General features: G+C 39.6%; 1 protein-coding gene across 2 annotated transcripts; it reads right to left on the reverse strand.

Annotated features, from left to right (window-relative positions):
• Positions 1-581: 581 nt before the first annotated feature.
• On the reverse strand, positions 582-17,605 carry slc6a16a (solute carrier family 6 member 16a). 2 transcript variants are annotated; one of them, XM_006809149.3, is made up of 12 exons: positions 17,357-17,605; positions 12,641-12,866; positions 11,027-11,184; positions 10,265-10,391; positions 10,017-10,192; positions 4,663-4,773; positions 4,252-4,493; positions 3,925-4,105; positions 2,847-3,048; positions 2,517-2,676; positions 2,259-2,421; positions 582-1,621 (listed from the first exon to the last, which is right to left on the reverse strand). In XM_006809149.3, exons 1-12 carry the CDS (start codon positions 17,357-17,359, stop codon positions 1,283-1,285), a joined length of 2,088 nt encoding a protein of 695 aa, XP_006809212.2. In that variant the 5' UTR covers positions 17,360-17,605; the 3' UTR covers positions 582-1,282. The 2 variants fall into 2 exon arrangements, with proteins under 2 accessions (XP_006809212.2, XP_087695850.1); XM_087839724.1 differs by lacking the exon at positions 17,357-17,605 and adding an exon at positions 13,453-13,756.
• Positions 17,606-18,775: the final 1,170 nt, after the last annotated feature.

The raw sequence follows: 18,775 nt of genomic DNA on the forward strand, positions 1-18,775 counted from the left end.
AAAATCTATGAAAATCTGAATTCATGTTCATCTGGGGTGTTTGTCACCGCCACAGGGAGACACTGAAGATGGAGCCTCAAGCTCAAGAACCCTTGATTAAGACAAGGCTGAATCCATGTCCAGGAGAAATGACACCTAGCATGTTAACATATGAAATACCTCTTCTGATCTTTCTCTGTTTTTAATTTGTCTTTATGCTCAGGATATTGTTGTGTTCACCATGAAGTCAGTTTATAACACTGATCGATCCACAATTAAGTGCGTTTGTGTTGCATATATGTTCATATATGAAGTATAGATAGATTTGTAAATTTTAATATAATATTTAACATTTCAAGGTTAAAGGGCAAAAAAATGTTACTAAGAAGGCGTGCAAAATATTTGTGTATTGGCCCTATTAAAAACCTAAACAAAAGTGCTTGTATGAATGAGGCAAGTTGTGTAAAGTGCTTTGAGTACTCAGAGTAAAAAAGTGCTATATAAGAACCAGTCCATTTACAACCCACCCATGTTTAGGTATTCTTTTCTTGACCAAAATACAAATGAATGTTTGTGGATCATAGTAGAGCAGAGAATCAGGCTGCTGCCACCTAGAGGTTTATTAAAATACAGTAAAAATACTACTACACTGCACATTTTTGTGAACACATGTAAAAACATTGCTGTGCTCTTATGAGGTAAAATGATAGAAATACAAAAGTAACCAAAACCAAAAAAAGAAAAAAAAAATCCTGTTACATTTCAAAACCAGCCTAAATCATTACAGAAATATTCAAACACACACACACACACACACACACACACACACACACACACACACACACACACACACACACACACACACACACCACAGTTACTCAAGGCAGAATGTTTTCATGCAAATACATATTAGTCCTTCAGCTAAAAAAGATCCCATAAGCATTTTTATGAGCTGCTGCATTCACCAGACATGAAAGTAGTGACTGTCACCAGCATGTTGCATACATTTCCTACTTTAAATCCTTTCAAAAACACAACTGTTTGTTTTATTGTTTATGTACAACTGTTTCTATCTTCTGAACAGCAAAGCTGGTTCAGAAAACAAATATAGGGAGGCACTAGGAGGATGATACAATATAAATACATAGTTAAAACAACTTTTCAAAGGTTTACTGAATATAAAGACATAAAATCCAAGGATAACGCTGTTCATTGCTCCACTTGCTTTAGTTTTTTGTCTTTGTACTTTTCTTTCTATTTGAATTTTGTCCTTTCTCAAACAACTTCCTTCTGACCACCATGCTCACATCCCCGTGTCTTGTTCCTCCTCGTCCTCCTCCTGGGAAAGGAGCCGGTAATGTTCGTTGCCCACCGACAGGAAGGCAGGCCTGGGATGAACCTCGTCTTCCCTGAAGTGGACAGGATGGAAATGGGACTCTGGCTGCTCGGTAGAGCTGCACTTTGTGTACAACTCACGACGCATTTCCTGGCCGACTTCAACCTGGGAGGGAGTGCCACGGACCCAGCGGTTCTTCACTAAGGAATAGATGTAGCTGACAGGTACAGGCAAGCTGGCAAATACTATAAGCATGATGATCATAGCCAGGGCCCAGCCAGGGTACTCGAGAGTCATCTCAGAAGCCTGAAGAGGCAGAGACACAGAGCTTAAGAGTGACAAACACTGGCAGAATTACCTTTGGCTGTTAGATAAATATTTACTTGTGGGATTAAAAGGAGCTATATGATCAGTTCAGGATTCCTAAGGTCAATGTTATTGTCTGGCCAAGTGAATCTCCTAATATCAGTATAAATTAACCACTTTCCATTTGTTGAGCATCACAATAAAGGAAATGCGAATCCAAAACATTGAGATGGTGGTTGCACTGGAGGTCTGTGAGATCATCAGAGTTGATACAAAAAAAGTTTATTTTCTACTTTTTTGGACACTGTGCATTCATATATGCACTATATGCATGTGTTACACACATGCATATAGTGTGTACTGTGGGTCAGGAGGTTGTCTACTGAAGTGGAGTGGGATGTTTGATCCCAGATTGTCCAGTCTTCAGGACAAATACAATGAATTCTGACTTTCTCCTGATGTATTCATCAGAATGAGTGTGAGTGTTTGGGTGAATAAGGCTTGTGTTAAAAATCACAGTGAGTGCTCAGAGTAGAAAAGAGCTATGCAAGCACCACCTGATATTTTAAAACAGTAATTGGCTATTTGAAGTTTAAAATCATGTGATTTGATGGAAAATTGAAGTCGAACATCTCACCGTGCTTTGATTCCAGGCGGTGTACGTGGGCCCTTTGAAGACCATGCGGAGCAAACTGGCTGCCAGAAGACTGACCATCGCCAGCAAACACACATATTTCCAAAGGTACTTGTACACCACCGGAGGGCGCCATTTGAGCATTACTTCAATATCATCCAGAAAGCTGCAATAATCAAAATGCTTTTCTTAAAATGCATCTTTTCAAACCAACATATAAAGACAAAAAAACCTGTGAAAGTCAGAGATAACGTTGCTTACCGATCTGTTCCATAAACCCACGCCACACTAATGGTTTCAAAAATGACCACAATGACCAAAGGCAGGGTTGCAGAGTAGTCATCAAACATGGTCACAAAATAGTTGCCAGAACGCTGAGTGAACAGTAATCCAATAATGAACCCCAAAGCACAGCTGGACACTAAAAGACAGAAAACATTTAAAGACGACTTCAAAAACAACAAGACTACATTTATCCCACATAGTACACCACTGCAGTACGAGAATCTTTTTATGTAGTTTTATTTAAGAAAAAAATAACAATAAAATACAGCAGCAGAGTCTGAACACATGTCAACTGATGTTCAGTACCCGTGAGTAGGGTTCGGTGACGCCCCAAGAGGCTGAAATTGTCCATGAGAGGTGTGAGGATTCCCTGCATTGTTCCAAACATGGTGCTGAGGCCCAGGTTGAGCAGCATGAGGAAAAACAGGGTGGACCAGAAGGGACTGGCTGGGAAGAAGGCCATCACCTCAGTGAATGCTATGAATGCCAGGCCTGTCCCTTCGACACCCTGAACGCACACAAGTAAGATAGTAAGATAGTGGAAATACGTGGGAAAAAGCAGATCCACTCAGTCTAACAGACAACAAATGTGTGTTAACTGTGATGCTGTTTCCAGAGCTAACCTATACCAGTAAATTACCTGCGCACCTTTTGCATAACATGATCTTTAACACAGAGAATAGGTCTTTTCTTTTTAAATAAAATAAACAGCGTGAGATAACATGACTCTTTGTACGTCTTGTCCTGTTTCTTTAGTATCTCCTTTCTTTCCACGATCACAGCTTGCTTTCATTTTTCCTAGAAAACCAGCAAGATACAATTTCCAATACATTTTCATCGTCTTGCCTGCTGGATATTTTATAGCACCTCCTAGATTCTTCGTAGGTCCTGGGAACATCGGCGCTCGCCTACATACAACTGTTACTGAAATGTTCAACTTTGATTTTTGTAACCGATCCAGTATCTTGTGCCTCGTAGGACACCTGCAGTTCTTTCATTTATACAAAGTTGTCTTTAAAACACTTTGTAATCCTGGATGAGTGAAGCAGCACATTAGAAACTCTGTTTAATAACAGTGACTGCTCTTTATTATTGGACATACCTCTTCCTATAATGTATTATAATACAGAACATATATACATAAGAAATCTCAGCTGTTGTCCTAATTTTCACGCATGCTTATAGATGTGTATTCCCATCTTGTTACCGTTTACACGCTACTTGTTCCAGTTTCTTAGATCCCTTAAACTACTGCAAAAGACTACTGTTTTTTTGTTTGTTTTTTTACCTTTGACATGTTGACGTTTTAAACTTTGTGCCTCAAGTCGCTTGTTTTTAATCATGTTGTGAAGCAAAGCTGTTGTTATTAATATCTCAAGATTACCTTATTCATCTCCTGCTCCAGACTGCAGTCAGTGACTTTAGGATCCACCATGTAGCTGTAGAGATGGTACCACTCTCTGTATTCAGCTAAAGTCACAGTGTTTACATCTGTCATGTTGAACCATGGCCACCAGTGCTGGTTAGATCCACTGGACGCCAATGAGTTTAATACACTGAGATTTCTGAAAAGGTTAAACACAAAAATAATAAATAAATCTAAGATAAGCAATCAAACAAGCAAACAAGATTGTTACGGCAGTTTGCCAATCTAAAAGTGCTCGCTAGTTGGATTTGAATTACCATTTCAATCACGCATAGACATACGTACTCAGCCACGCAACGTAGTGCAATGTTCTTGGCACGGAAACCGAGCACGATGAAAACCACTAGAGAGGCCAGCACGGATGTCATGAAGTTGATGCAGGAGACCATCAGAGCATCCCTGTGGCAGTTGTTGTTGACTGGATTGTAGGAGGAGTACGCGATAACAGAACCATAGCCCAGGCCCAGGGCGAAAAACACTTGTGTAGCAGCCTGTCGCCACACCTGCACGTTACCCCAGATCTCCAGCTGCAAATATGACAAAATAAAAGCATCTTTAGGTTTACATTCTTTTGTCAAAGCTTAAAATGTTTTATTATGGGTTTTTTTGGTAATCACTGAGGTGTTTGTCTTTTGTTAGTTAAATGAAAATAAAGAAAAGATGTCAAGAAAAAGGAAGAGAGAGAATATTGCTTACCTTAGGATAAAACATGTAGGTGATTCCTTCCAAGGCACCATCCAACAGTAATCCTCTGATCAGGAAAATAAAAAGCACCACATAGGGAAAAATGGAGGAAAAGTACATCACCTAAGATTGGAAGAAGAAACGGATAATGATTTCAACAGTGCAGCATTTTGTAAAATATGATCATTTGCTTTTCTCAATCTCACTTCACTATTAAAAATTAAAGTTTACCAGTTTACCTGCCAAGCACCAACCCTCAGGTTCCTCAAATTACATACTTTTATTTTTAAACTTCGTAATTTGAGTGCATACCCAGCAAACACGGTGGTCATGGTACAGCACCAAAAAAACTGAACTGTAAATGTTAGGATGTTTATGGTGTTTTCATGTAAAGATTGCGTCAGTCTATCTCTTACAAGGTGAAAAACACAGATCAGAGTATTGCAAAAAACCCAAAACTAATATTCAATTAATTTTCTTTTTATTTATTCAATTCAATTCAATTCAATTCAATTCAATTTTATTTATATAGCGCCAAATCACAACAAAAGTCGCCTCAAGGCACTTCATAGATACAGAGAAAAACCCAACAATCATATGACCCCCTATGAGCAAGCACTTTGGCGACAGTGGGAAGGAAAAACTCCCTTTTAACAGGAAGAAACCTCCGGCAGAACCAGGCTCAGGGAGGGGCGGCCATCTGCTGCGACCGGTTGGGGTGAGAGAAGGAAGACAGGATAAAGACATGCTGTGGAAGAGAGACAGAGGTTAATAACAGATATGATTCAACACAGAGAGGTCTATTAACACATAGTGAGTGAGAAAGGTGACTGGAAAGGAAAAACTCAATGCATCATGGGAATCCCCTGGCAGCCTACGTCTATTGCAGCATAACTAAGGAGGATTCAGGGTCACCTGGTCCAGCCCTAACTATATGCTTTAGCAAAAAGGAAAGTTTTAAGCCTAATCTTAAAAGTAGAGATAGTGTCTGTCTCCCGAATCCAAATTGGAAGCTGGTTCCACAGAAGAGGGGCCTAAAAAACTGAAGGCTCTCCCTCCCATTCTACTTTTAAATACTCTAGGAACAACAAGTAGGCCTGCAGAGCGAGAGTGAAGTGCTCTAATAGGGTGATATGGTACTACAAGGTTATTAAGATAAGATGGGGCCTGATTATTTAAGACCTTGTATGTGAGGAGCAGGATTTTGAATTCAATTCTGGATTTAACAGGAAGCCAATGAAGGGAAGCCAAAACAGGAGAAATATGCTCTCTCTTTCTAGTCCCTGTCAGGACTCTTGCTGCAGCATTTTGGATTAGCTGAAGGCTTTTCAGTGAGTTTTTTGGACATCCTGATAATAATGAATTGCAGTAGTCCAGCCTGGAAGTAATGAATGCATGAACTAGTTTTTCAGCGTCACTCTGAGACAGGATATTTCTAATTTTAGAGATGTTGCGCAAATGGAAGAATGCAGTCTTACATATTTGTTTAATATGTGCATTGAAGGACATGTCCTGGTCAAAAATGACTCCAAGGTTCCTCACAGTGTTACTGGAGGCCAAGGTAATGCCATCCAGAGTAAGAATCTGGTTAGATACCATATTTCTAAGCTTTTCAGGGCCGAGTACAATAACCTCAGTTTTATCTGAATTAAGAAGCAGAAAGTTAGCGGCCATCCAGGTCTTTATGTCTTTAAGACATTCCTGCAGTTTAACTAATTGGTGTGTGTTATCTGGCTTCATGGACAGATAGAGCTGGGTGTCATCTGCATAGCAGTGAAAATGTATGATATGTCTTCTAATGATGCTGCCTAAGGGAAGCATGTATAATGTAAACAGAATTGGTCCTAGCACTGAACCCTGTGGAACTCCATAATTAACCTCAGTGTGCGAAGAGGACTCTCCATTTACGTGCACAAATTGGAGTCTATTAGATAGATATGATACAAACCACTGCAGTGCAGTACCTGTAATACCTACAGCATGTTCTAATCGCTCTAATAGGATATTATGGTCAACAGTATCAAATGCTGCACTAAGGTCTACCAGGACAAGCACAGAGATGAGTCCACTGTCAGAGGCCATAAGAAGATCATTTGTAATCTTCACTAAAGCTGTTTCTGTGCTGTGATGAACTCTGAAACCTGACTGAAACTCTTCAATTAAACCATTCCTCTGCAGATGATCTGTTAGCTGTTTGACAACTACTCTTTCAAGGATTTTTGATATGAAAGGGAGGTTGGAGATTGGCCTATAATTAGCTAAGACTGCTGGGTCTAGAGATGGCTTTTTGAGTAAAGGTTTAACTACAGCCAGCTTGAAGGCCTGTGGTACGTAGCTGATTATTAGAGATAGGTTGATCATATTTAAGATCGAAGAATTAATTAATGGCAAGACTTCTTTGAGCAGTTTTGTAGGAATGGGGTCTAAAAGACACGTTGATGGTTTGGAGGAAGTACTTATTGAAGTTAACTCAGAAAGATCGATTGGAGAAAAAGAGTCTAACTTAACATCAATGGTAGTAAGAGTAGCTGTAGATAATATTACATCTGTGGGATGATTATTGGTAATTTTTTCTCTAATGATAAAAATTTTATTTGTGAAGAAGTTCATGAAGTCATTACTAGTTAACGTTAAAGGGATGCTTGGCTCAAAAGAGCCTGGCTACAGTGCTGAAGAGAAACCTGGGGTTGCTCTTATTTTCTTCAATCAGTGACGAATAGTAAGATGTTCTGGCTTTGCGGAGGGCTTTCTTATAAAGCAACAAACTATTTCTCCAGGCTAAATGATGATCCTCTAAATTTGTGACATGCCATTTCCTCTCCAGATTACGAGTCATCTGCTTTAGGGTACGTGTTTGAGAATTATACCACGGAGTCAGGTACTTCTGATTAGAGACCTTAGTTTTCACTGGAGCTACAGTATCCAGAGTCGTACGTAGTGAGGAGGTGAAATTATTAACAAGATAATCGACCTCTGTTGGGGTAGCATTCAGATAGCTGCTCTGCTCTGTGTTGGTAACATCATTGACGATGATAACAGTGGGTTAAACTTAGTTACAGCGCTTTCAGAAAGACATCTACTTTGATAAAGTCTACTCTCCACTGCTGTGTAATCAATTATTGTAAATGTAAATGTTATCAAGAAATGATCAGACAGGAGAGGGTTTTCAGGAAACACTGTTAAATGTTCAGTTTCTATGCCATATGTTAAAACAAGATCTAGAGTATGATTAAAGTGGTGGGTGGGTTCTTTTACATTTTGAGAGAAACCAATTGAGTTTAATAACAGATTAAATGCCATGTTGAGGCTGTCATTTTTAGCATCTACATGGATGTTAAAATCACCCACAATAATTATTTTATCTGAGCTCAGAACTAAATTAGATATAAAGTCTGAGAAATCAGACAGAAACTCTGTGTAAGGCCCAGGTGGACGATAGATGATAACAAGTAAGACTGGTTTCTGAGTTTCACAGCTGGGGTGGACAATGTTAAGCATCAGGCTTTCAAATGAATTAAAAGTCTGTCTTGATCTTTCATTAATTAATAGACTGGTGTGAAAAATTGCTGCCACACCGCCCCCTCGGCCTGTGCTTCGAGATTTCTGGTAGTTAGAATGACTCGGGGGTGTTGATTCATTTAAACTAACATAATCATCCTGCTGCAACCAGGTTTCTGTAAGGCAGAGTAAATCAATTTGTTGATCAATTAAGTCATGTACTAACAGAGACTTGGAGGAGAGAGACCTAATATTTAATAATCCACATTTCACTGTTTTACTCTTTGGTTCAGATGTGGATACTGTATTGTTCTTTCTTTGTAATTGTTTATGTTTAAGTTGTTTGTTGCTGGTTTTTAGTTTGTTTTTTGTCTTTTTAGAAGCTGACACAGGAGATGGGTTTTTGGGTTTTTGGGGGGGTAGCAGGAGGAGAGAAGCTGCAGAGAGGCGTGTAAGACTGCAACTCTGCTTCCTGGTCCCAACTCTGGATTCACAGTAACAGTCGCTTCAAGGTGTTTTATATTGCAAGGCAAGGACACAACAATATTAAAAATAACCCCAACAATTACACAGCATGTATGTGGTTAGTACATTCCCATGAACAAAGACCATGGTAACTTGAATCATCATTGTGGTAAACGTCCAGAATGCAGGTTCAACTTTCATTTTGGAGTAATTTTTCCACCATAACTAGACATTGAGAAAAGGCTGTCAGCCAACAGTTATCAAATGTCAACATATTTGCTGGGTAAGTGCAATATTTGGCTCAAGGTTATACAGCCAAACGTAAAACTGTGGTTGCCATCTTAGCCATTGTACCCAAGTTGATCACACAAAGCGCCTCCTACTGCAACTCTCATTCACACAATACCTTTACCTTTGCTTTAACACTTTTCTAACATTCACAGAGATACATCAGGAGCAACTCTGGGTTCATAATCCTGCCAGGATTACCTTGACATGAAGCCTGGAAGAGCTACCAACATTTCGATTTGTAGGCATCCTGCTCCATCCTGCTGAGCTACTGTGAGAAGGTCCCACTAAAAATGTTTCTGTCCATTTTGGAAGATGTGTTGTCAGTGTAGGTGTCCATGTTTACGATGGCTAGCTAACATCAGGAGCTTTTTCCCAGCCATTGATTTTGCGTGTCCGTTTCTTAGTGTTAATGTGTACTAAAATGTTATAATCACTGTAGAAGATTATAGTATTGTCAGATACACAAAAAGTTTAGAATATTTGAAAATGCAGTTATTAATTTCCATCGAATACATTTAAGACAAACTGTCAAGTAAGCACAGTGAATATATGGAAAAATACTAATGTAAGTGGGAACACGGCAGGTCTGAGCCCGTGCTGGAATGGTAGCGCTGGGCAGGATGGCTGCTGTGTTTGCTTTGGATTACTCCTCAAACCCCACCCGACCCTGTGGCTTGTCACGTGTTCCATAATGTTGTGCTGTGGACATTTATGTGCTTTTTTGTGCAGAGGAGTTTTTTTGTTTCCTGTTCTCATGCTGTCCTCCCACAGGAGCCCAGCATGAGTAGAGGTCTCTTTTTTTCCTCTTGTACTTTCCCATTGTAGTGTATATTTCAGTGTTTGTTTTCTGTAACGCTACCGATCTCCGACCTGTATGCCCATGTGATGTCTGTGTTGTGTGTGTAAGATCGGGGGGGAAGGGGGTCCTATTTCACTGCAGGGCAACCTGCACGTGGCGAATAAAGCCTTGATTGATTGATTGATTGATAAGTATCTGAACTGTGAGGCAGAAAAGGGGCGAGCTGCAGCTTATGTTTAACTGAGAGATAACACTAACATTAACACAAACACTTTATATTTGTGTGCTAACGGTGGGACTGGTGTTCATGTACCTTTGCAGAAGACTTGATGCCCTTTATCATTGCCAAGGCAACAATTGCCCAAGCAGCCAATAAACAGCCTGTCATGATGGGGTTAAACTCTCCAGATTCTTCAATGGAATTTGTGATGTTAAGAGCTTTCCGAAACCAGAAATACGACGTTGGGGAGCTGCCTGCGCATTCTTTCACTGTTGATTGAGAAAAGAAAACACTGTAGGCTTCATCAGACATCACTTCATTTCACTCGGTCATGTGATTACCTGTGTCATTGGAGGTTACATTTGTTGGACACTTCTCCCATGGCAGAGGATACTGAAAGGAGTTACCCATGTAGAACAGGCTCCATGCAATGATAACGTTATAGTACAAAGCCACATAAAAACAGACCTGGGGAAGAAGAAAGCATTTATATCAATAAATAATCAGTATTATGAGATATTAGTTAAAATATGCTGCAAATTGTTTGCAGCTTCAGTGTAATGCTGTGATTTCTTTTATATGTGTAGCCTACAAGTAAAGGCTAACCCAAGGAATGTAGCCATAAGGTTCGACATTGACCTTAACAATGACAAACAGAGGTTAGGTCTATTTAAAGAAAAATAAACACGCTTTATAAAAAGCACAGGCTATCTAGTCGTACATTTCTTTTGTGTGTACGGACAAAAACGTTCTTGGGTACTCTGTGTTTTTCCCAACTTGTTACGCAATCAACTGCCAGCACAGACGCACAGCACACTACCTTTCTCATGTTACAGCATGGGTGTGCGTGAGTATATACACACACATGCAGCATGGCTAAGGTGTTTACAGAAAGGTGATAAAGGCGGTGACACGTGATGCAAGATTGGGGCCAGATAAGTGAAGGTGAAGAGATTAAAAATACTGACCCCGGTGCTACTTTTGAAACCCAGACTTGGAAAAAGCAAGTCAGCTGTCAAACAACAGCAGCCCTATCAGAACACACAGGTACATGAACGTAAACAGAAAAAGGTCTAAGACAGAAAAAAAAAGAAAATGCTCACCATGCAGCTGGAGTAGCCGATCCCTCCCAGCTTTGGAGAGATGTGCTTCCATACACCGATGCTGCCCTGTCGAATGCTTTGACCAGCAGCCAGCTCCATAAAAAACAGTGGAACTCCCACAACCACCAAAAGAAAAACATACAGCAGCATGAAGGCACCTGGAAGGAACAAAGGAGGACATATATTTGAAAGGCAAACCCAAAGTCACCTGTAGTTCCAGAGGGAAAAAAAACTTTGCATTTCCACATGTTACAGGCAAACACAGTCTAAGCACATTGAAAAAACAACAGTTCTTGAATTTTTTTTAAACACAAACTCATAATTTGCCATTGAAGCTGGAAAAAATAAGCAAATTTATATGTCAGCAACCTCTCTAAAAGATGCTTGGAGTCTCATGTTCTAACCAAACATGCTACATGCATGTGTTGTAAAGCTATAAATAAAATATGGTTTAGAGTTCTACTCTTCTCCAGAAAGAAAAGTCAGTTTCACACAGTGACATTCGCAGGATCTCAGAAATCAAAAATACAAAAAAGCAGTATAATGATGCATAAAGCTGTATACTACAGCACTGCTGGGACAACGTTGTGTAGACAGATAAACCAAAAGTTTAAATATTTTGCCTCCTGTTTGGAGGTAAAGAGCACTGAAAACTGGCACTGATCCTCATCTCAACTTTGAAGCACAGTGGAGGTAGCGTCATGGTTTGGGCTGCTTTGATACTTCAGGTGTTGAATGCCTTGTAATCACTGACAGAGCAATGAATTTAATATGTATCAGGGCACCAGCCCATGTTTTGAAGCTTAAGACAGCTTGAGTGAGTCAATATTAACACAAAGTCCACACATCAGCCTCACATATATTAAAATTAATATAAACTCAAATTCATTTTTAAGTCATTTTTTTGGTATAAACAGCTGAGGTGAACTACCATGTGGTCAGGATGTTAAAGTATGGTCATTTATTGTTTTTGCTTCCCTTCATAGTGTGATTAGTTCATGTTTATGAAGCAACAGCATCTTGCTCATTGATAAATCCTTTGTAAACTATGGTTTGAAATTAGATCATCATTCAGCCTGTATTGCTATACATAAACTGTTTACTTTCCAGTATTGTAATAAAATTAACAGTTATGTTATGCATATGAAAATTCAAAGGAAGATTTTACCGTTTTATTACTAGCAGGATATCATATCGTTACTAATATATTACTGTGCTAATTATTAATTAGTTTTACCTCATATGCATACATTTGTTTCTGAGTTTTTACCCCTAGTTTCTGGTCTGTTATTACCCAATTGTATACATTTCAGTGTAATATTATGCAGCTATAAATACTTTTGATACAAAATAATTACTTTGGTGTTATTAATTTAGTGGCAGTAACATATTTGAGCTCGTTTCCACCTTATTACCCCAATATTACTGCTTTATTACCAAGTTGTAACACAATGTGTCACCCATCTGTTTATAGTATTAGGAAGTCCTGCAGTTCATTTATGTTAAATTACCTTTTATTCAAGTATTTATTTATTTTTATGTGTTGCATTGCTTTGGCACCAAAACAGCTACTAAGTTAATCACTTAAACCTGTAAGTTAATCTTGTCACTCACCGCCTCCATTTTGATGGCAGAGGTATGGAAATCTCCACACATTCCCTAAGCCCACACTGAAGCCCACCTGGGCTAACACATACTGAATCTTAGAATCCCATGCTGGACGGTCTCCGTCGTCTGTCGCAGCTCCATCGGGACCATCCACAGCTGTTAGCTGAGTTTGAGACCGGCCTTCTTCCATCCAGTTTCTGCCCTCGCTGCTGTCCAGCGGAGGCTTTTCTGTCTTGTTATAAAGAGAAGAAGTAATATGATGAACCGATTATCAGTTGAAGCTTCATCCTGACGTGTGAGTCTGCACAAAATCAAAGTAGTTATGCTGAGCAAATATGTGTGGAAAAACACACTACTCTGTGCACAAAATTATGTAAGGAAAGAATGAAATTATGCTAGGAAAAAACTTAATTTATCAGGGACAACAAAGAGGAAAAGCACTTGCTGTTATGTTGTTATGTTGTCATGTTGTCGGAGGTTATATCACTACTCCTTATCAGTGTGAAAACACAGCAGTGAGATAATGCATTACGTAATCCAACATTAAGGCATTATCTTTACTCTAACTCATCATTCTCCCATCACTACGTCAGATGTATAAAGAAATGCTAATGCAGACACTGAATTTCCTACTGATGCTCTTTTACGTTAAAGTCATTCAACTGGCATATTTAGCACTGAGGTGAAGGCCAACTGTGACTGACCTTTCAAAATGCTTCATCAGTACACACAGGTGTTAGCAATTCATTAGCAAGACTGACATAATGGCAGGTTTAAATGCACATAGAATGCATAAATAATGGATGTGTGTTACTTACTGTGCTCTTTGTTATTATGAAATTATCCAGATAAAAAACTTTGTTGCATCACCTCAATTCTCTTTCATTTAATGTAAACACCAGGGTCATGGTGTGAAAAAAAAAAGCATTCAGCTGAATCACCTCCACACTGAACACTAAATGTCAGCTCAGATGAAAGTGACGGATCCAAAATGGCTTAACACAAGCCAAGCTGGCTTCAGAACATGATCTCTCCTGGTATCAGCTGGTTAGAATGGAAAATTACAAGACCCAGAAAGAGTTTATGGCTGTCCAAGACACACAGCCGGATAGGGCAGGTGATTTCAGAAATATCCATGCCCACATGCGTAGAGTGTGAGACTGTGATAAATATATGCATGCACAAATAGAAAGGAGGGGAAAGTGGGGTGGACAGAAGCCATACAGTGATGTGTGGTTGGGAGTGGGAGGGAGAAATCCACTGGGAGGTGTTAGGCTTGCATTGGTTCATACTGTGGGTGGTGCTGAGGTGCATGGGTAAACCACAAAGTGGGTAGAGTTGGTAATAATACAGGAAAAAAGTTAGGGTTAGGGCTATCAGGGTATGCTGAACAAATAATTACAAAATCAACAGCTTTATTAAGCTTTAAGGATCCATGTGTTTGAGCTATAAACTATAACAAGATTTCCAGATGACTATACTGAAAAAGTCTGCTTCACACACTCCTGTGAGTTCATTTGATCACTTACCTTAGAGCAAACACACTTTTCTATAGAGCTGAAGTGACTAGTAGATTATTTGATTGGTCAACTTCTTGGAAAATTTAGCAGTACATGGAATATACTGTTATGATTTACTTGATTATTAAAAGGTGACCTTAACATTTTTGAAGTAGCATAGGATCATCTTGTCTGAGAGCAGAACAAAAGGTAGCCAGCTTCCAAAGAGGAGTTTTGAATGTCCTTCAAGAAGAGTGGAGAAATATTCCTGAAGACTACTTAAAGAAATTACAGATAAGGTTAAATATGAGAACTCAGACTGCGTTGACGAATAAAGATGGTCATTGACTGTTAAGCTCATTAGAATTGTACAAACTCTGTTTTTGCCTTATAAACTGTACTTCCATGTATGTTTGCATATTTCAAATAATCACTCCAAATACTTTCTACTAGTGAAACAAACAATGAGGTTGGCTCAAGACTTTTACACATTACTACATCTGTCTAACATCAAAACAAGTCATCGGCATGAGCCTGCAAGTACAAGTTGATACTGTTCAACTCTTCAGTGTTTCACTGTCTTTGCTATTACGAAACTACAAGAACATAACAAGTCTGTATTAGGTTTTTTAATTTACTAAAAAAGATTATCAATATATACACATTGGAGAAATGAGAGGGTTTTGTATTTGTATTCAGTGGTTATTTCCACTTCTGGCTGATATGGTTCTAATTTTGAACACATTTTCCCACTTTAAAATACATAATGCAGTGTTTCTCAAAATAACTACTGGGTTTCTCCCCCCTTTCCTTTTTGCTATACTTGGTTAACCCTAATTGTCCTCCTTCCACGCACACACACACACACACACACACCAGCACACACACCAGCACACGTGCACTGGTTGTAAATTTGTGTCTCCTGGTCAGTGAGCATCTGTCCCAGGAACTGTTTGGAAAACAAGGAACCACTCTTCTATGTTTCTACTCTGGATAAAATCATGCAGCAGTGGTTCAGCCGTCCCTAAGGTGTAAAATTACTCAGTGAGTAAATATATAAATACAGCACAGTGAATCCTATATGCATAGGACTTACACAGATATTCCAACATCACTACACACATGTAAATCTGGAGCATGTGGTTTATTTCTTTAGGTATATGGATCTGAAGTAAAGCCATTACACTTTATGTGGCTCAATGTCTCAAAGGACATGAGGTCACCATGTGGGTCTCAGTACAAATTGAATTGTTTTGCATGCCAGCTGCTGCAAAAATGAAGAAACAGCAAAACTGTCCTGAGAGCTAAAGGGGAGTGAACAAAAGGGCCATAACCTCATGTAATAAAGCTTTGTCAGTACTTGGTCTGTTGCAGTGCTGATGTTGGCCTTTTGTAGTAAAAATAAACATTGTTGCAATCACCTGTAAAAAGGATACACTTCTGTGTTTATCACATCAGTCAATCTTTAGTCATTACATAATATCACATTACACTCTATCAAAAGCCCTTTAGCATCATGGCATTGCACAACTGAAGAAGCTCGATCATGACAGCTACATGTGAGACCAACGTACTCCAAATCAACGCCGGCAAGACAAAGGAGATGATCATAGACTTCAGGAGGAAGTCACCCCCTACAACACCGGTGAACATCCAAGGGAAAGAGATTGAGATAGTGGACTCTTATCTGGGTGTTCACCTCAACAATAAACTGGACTGGACTACAAATACAGACATCCTGTATAAGAAGGGCCAGAGTCGACTCCACCTGCGGAGGAGGTCCTTCGGAGTCTGCAGGACTCTGTTAAGGACATTCTATGACACTGTGATAGCATCTGCCCTTTCCTATGCAGTGGCCTGCTGGGGGAGTGGATGCACGGACAGGGACAGGAGCAGGAGCAGGATTGACAAACTGGTGCGGGGGTCTAGCTCCGTGCTGGGATGTCCCCTGGAGTCTGTGGAGGTGGTTGGCGAGAGCAGGATGTTAGTAAAGCTGACATCCATCATGAACAACCCCCATCACCCACTGCATGAGTGTGTGAGTGGGCTGAGCAGCTCCTTTAGTCAGAGACTGAAACACCCTTGCTGCAGGAAGGAGCGCTTTCGCAGATCATTCATCCCAACAGCAGTTAGACTCTATAACTCCTCAATCATGATGTCATAAGTCACTGGACACTGTGAACATCCACGGTCACCACTTCATGCATAATGGACCTTCCATGTGTATGGACATGTGCAGGTATATATGTATGTATAGTGTGTACATGTGTGTGTGTACATGTCTATAAATAGGAATAGTAGTGGTACAATAGCTATATCAAGCTATATAGTTTATGTCTTCCATATTTCCAACCATATCCATAATCACATACTGTGTATGCTACCATTGTATATTATCTTACTTTTTTCATTGATTGTACTTATTTGTATTTTTGTATTTCCTTCTGATATCTGTACCTGAGCTGAGTTGATGCAAAAATTTCCCTGTTGTGGGATCAATAAAGTCTTATCTTATCTTATCTTACATGTTGCTATAACTAAAACTGCAATATGAGCATGACAATTTTCCCTGAATGCAGCTGGCTTTACCATACAGCTTATCACAAAAAGGGTTGTTCATTGCTATTTATAATTCAGTTTGAGTAACATAGAGCTATAGATGCTTGTGGCTCCATTGTAAATGTCCAGTTTAAAAACTGATGAAACTGGCGATTAGGATGTTAGAGAGCAGCCTTTCATCTCGGAGGGCGTTTGCATCCACAGATCAGATAAAGGTTTAAGAGCTGTGGCAGATTTTATCATCTGTGCTCAAAGTTTAAGGGACTAAAACAGACACAACCCCCAAAACAAAACAAAAAGAAGATAAAGAGAGACTTTAAAAAAAGTTAATGACTGTATATTTGGCTGCAGCTTGCTTTATGCAGCAAACCATACTGTATGTCACTGAGTTTAAGTTTGGTTGTGTAGGTGCTGCTCAACATATAAACAATGAGTGCATTCTTGTGTAAGAATGTATAGGGGGGCTTAATCATAGTGAGGCAGCATACAGCCCTAACGCACACATGACTGATTACATAACTGACAAAGGAACCAGCCAGCGGTATACAGTGCAAACAATAATAATAACAAGACCCGTTATAATAACAAGTATGACTGAGATTAGAGCTCACAAAGCCACACTATTAAAGCATAACAGTCAAACAACGATGTGCTGTGGACATACCATGCTGACAGCACGGTCCCACTGAGGAGTAGAGTTTCCAGCAGTCCTGGTGTTAGTTTCTCTGCTCGTCTTCCCACAGGGCTTCTTTTAAAAGCTTTTCTTTTTCGTTGTTTCTGATAACAATCGGGGTAGCGGATAAAATTTATACGGGGACAAAAGCCTTGACCAGGTTTGACAACTTGCGGACACGCTTTCGAGAGCTGGAACAAACCGTGGTCATCAAGAAGAAACGAAGGAGAGGAGCTGAGCCAATGGGAAGACCGAAGGGGCTGAGCTGCCCTTCCCCAAAATGGGAAGCGGGGCTTGACAACACAAGAATACACACTGCTGCTGGATTACTGTGTGGAACCTGCACGGCTTGACAGTGAGCACATTGAACTGCTCACACTTGACTTAATTATAGGCTGCAGTCATGCGCAGAAATAAAAGTTATTAGTAGATTAATTAAAGCTCAGCCAGAGAGCGCCGTCTGTGCCTTACTTTACGCACAGAAATGCACAGAAATCAACAAGTGGCTCATAGTCAGTGTGCATTGGGAATAACTCAGATACTAAACTGCGGGGTTTTGTAACGAAGCTGTTTTGCGTGTAGTCATTAGCATTTGTAGTTTAAAAAACCAGCGGGGGTATAGGTTTTCTGAGAAATATTAACATGCTTTAACTGTACTACTTGAAAAACAATTACAATTGTCACTACAAATAAACAAAATTGTGGGCTCTTTGCATAAAAATGGGTACTGATATTAAATATATATGACATGGATTACTAGGATTAAAATAAAAACCTGGCTGTGTCCACAAAGCTGAATCCAGCCACTTACAGTATAGTATTATGAATTATTTTTAGTAGTAGAGTAGCTGCACTCCCCCTGGTGGAGAAAATGTGTCACAACGACAACTTATACCAAGTCACCCAAATGGTAACCCACTGACTTGAACGTTGTGGTTCCAGTAGTGAGATTAGAGGAGCAATGAATCAGAGCGGTAATTCAACTGAGCATATTCATGAATCCATAAAGGGAAACATTTAGGCTCTTAAAAGGAGATAAAGCTCATATTTACCTGTTCACATGTTGAAAAGAAAAACAGCCTAATTAACATTTTTAAGGGATAGTTTCATTACAAATGTGGGTGTAGGGACAGAGATTTACACACTGGACATCTTTGTACTGGAGGAGTAACCATGCAGCTAGAATGCACATTATCAGTGCTCTTCTGCAAGGCAAAGCTCACAGCAGGATAGTAAATCCTAAACTAATTGTACAGCTGAAAATGTCTTGTATTACTCACTGTCACATGCAATAATAGATGGAAAGTAAATCTTTTTTTTAGAACAGCCTAAATGTGGAAAATGTCCTGTTGGTACACATGCTTGAAACTGAAGGTGATTGCTGTTTTCTGGCATGAATTCACATTCAGT

This window comes from Neolamprologus brichardi, chromosome 4 (assembly GCF_056152115.1).
Source record: "Neolamprologus brichardi isolate AB-2024 chromosome 4, ASM5615211v1, whole genome shotgun sequence".
Lineage (NCBI taxonomy): Eukaryota > Metazoa > Chordata > Actinopteri > Cichliformes > Cichlidae > Neolamprologus > Neolamprologus brichardi.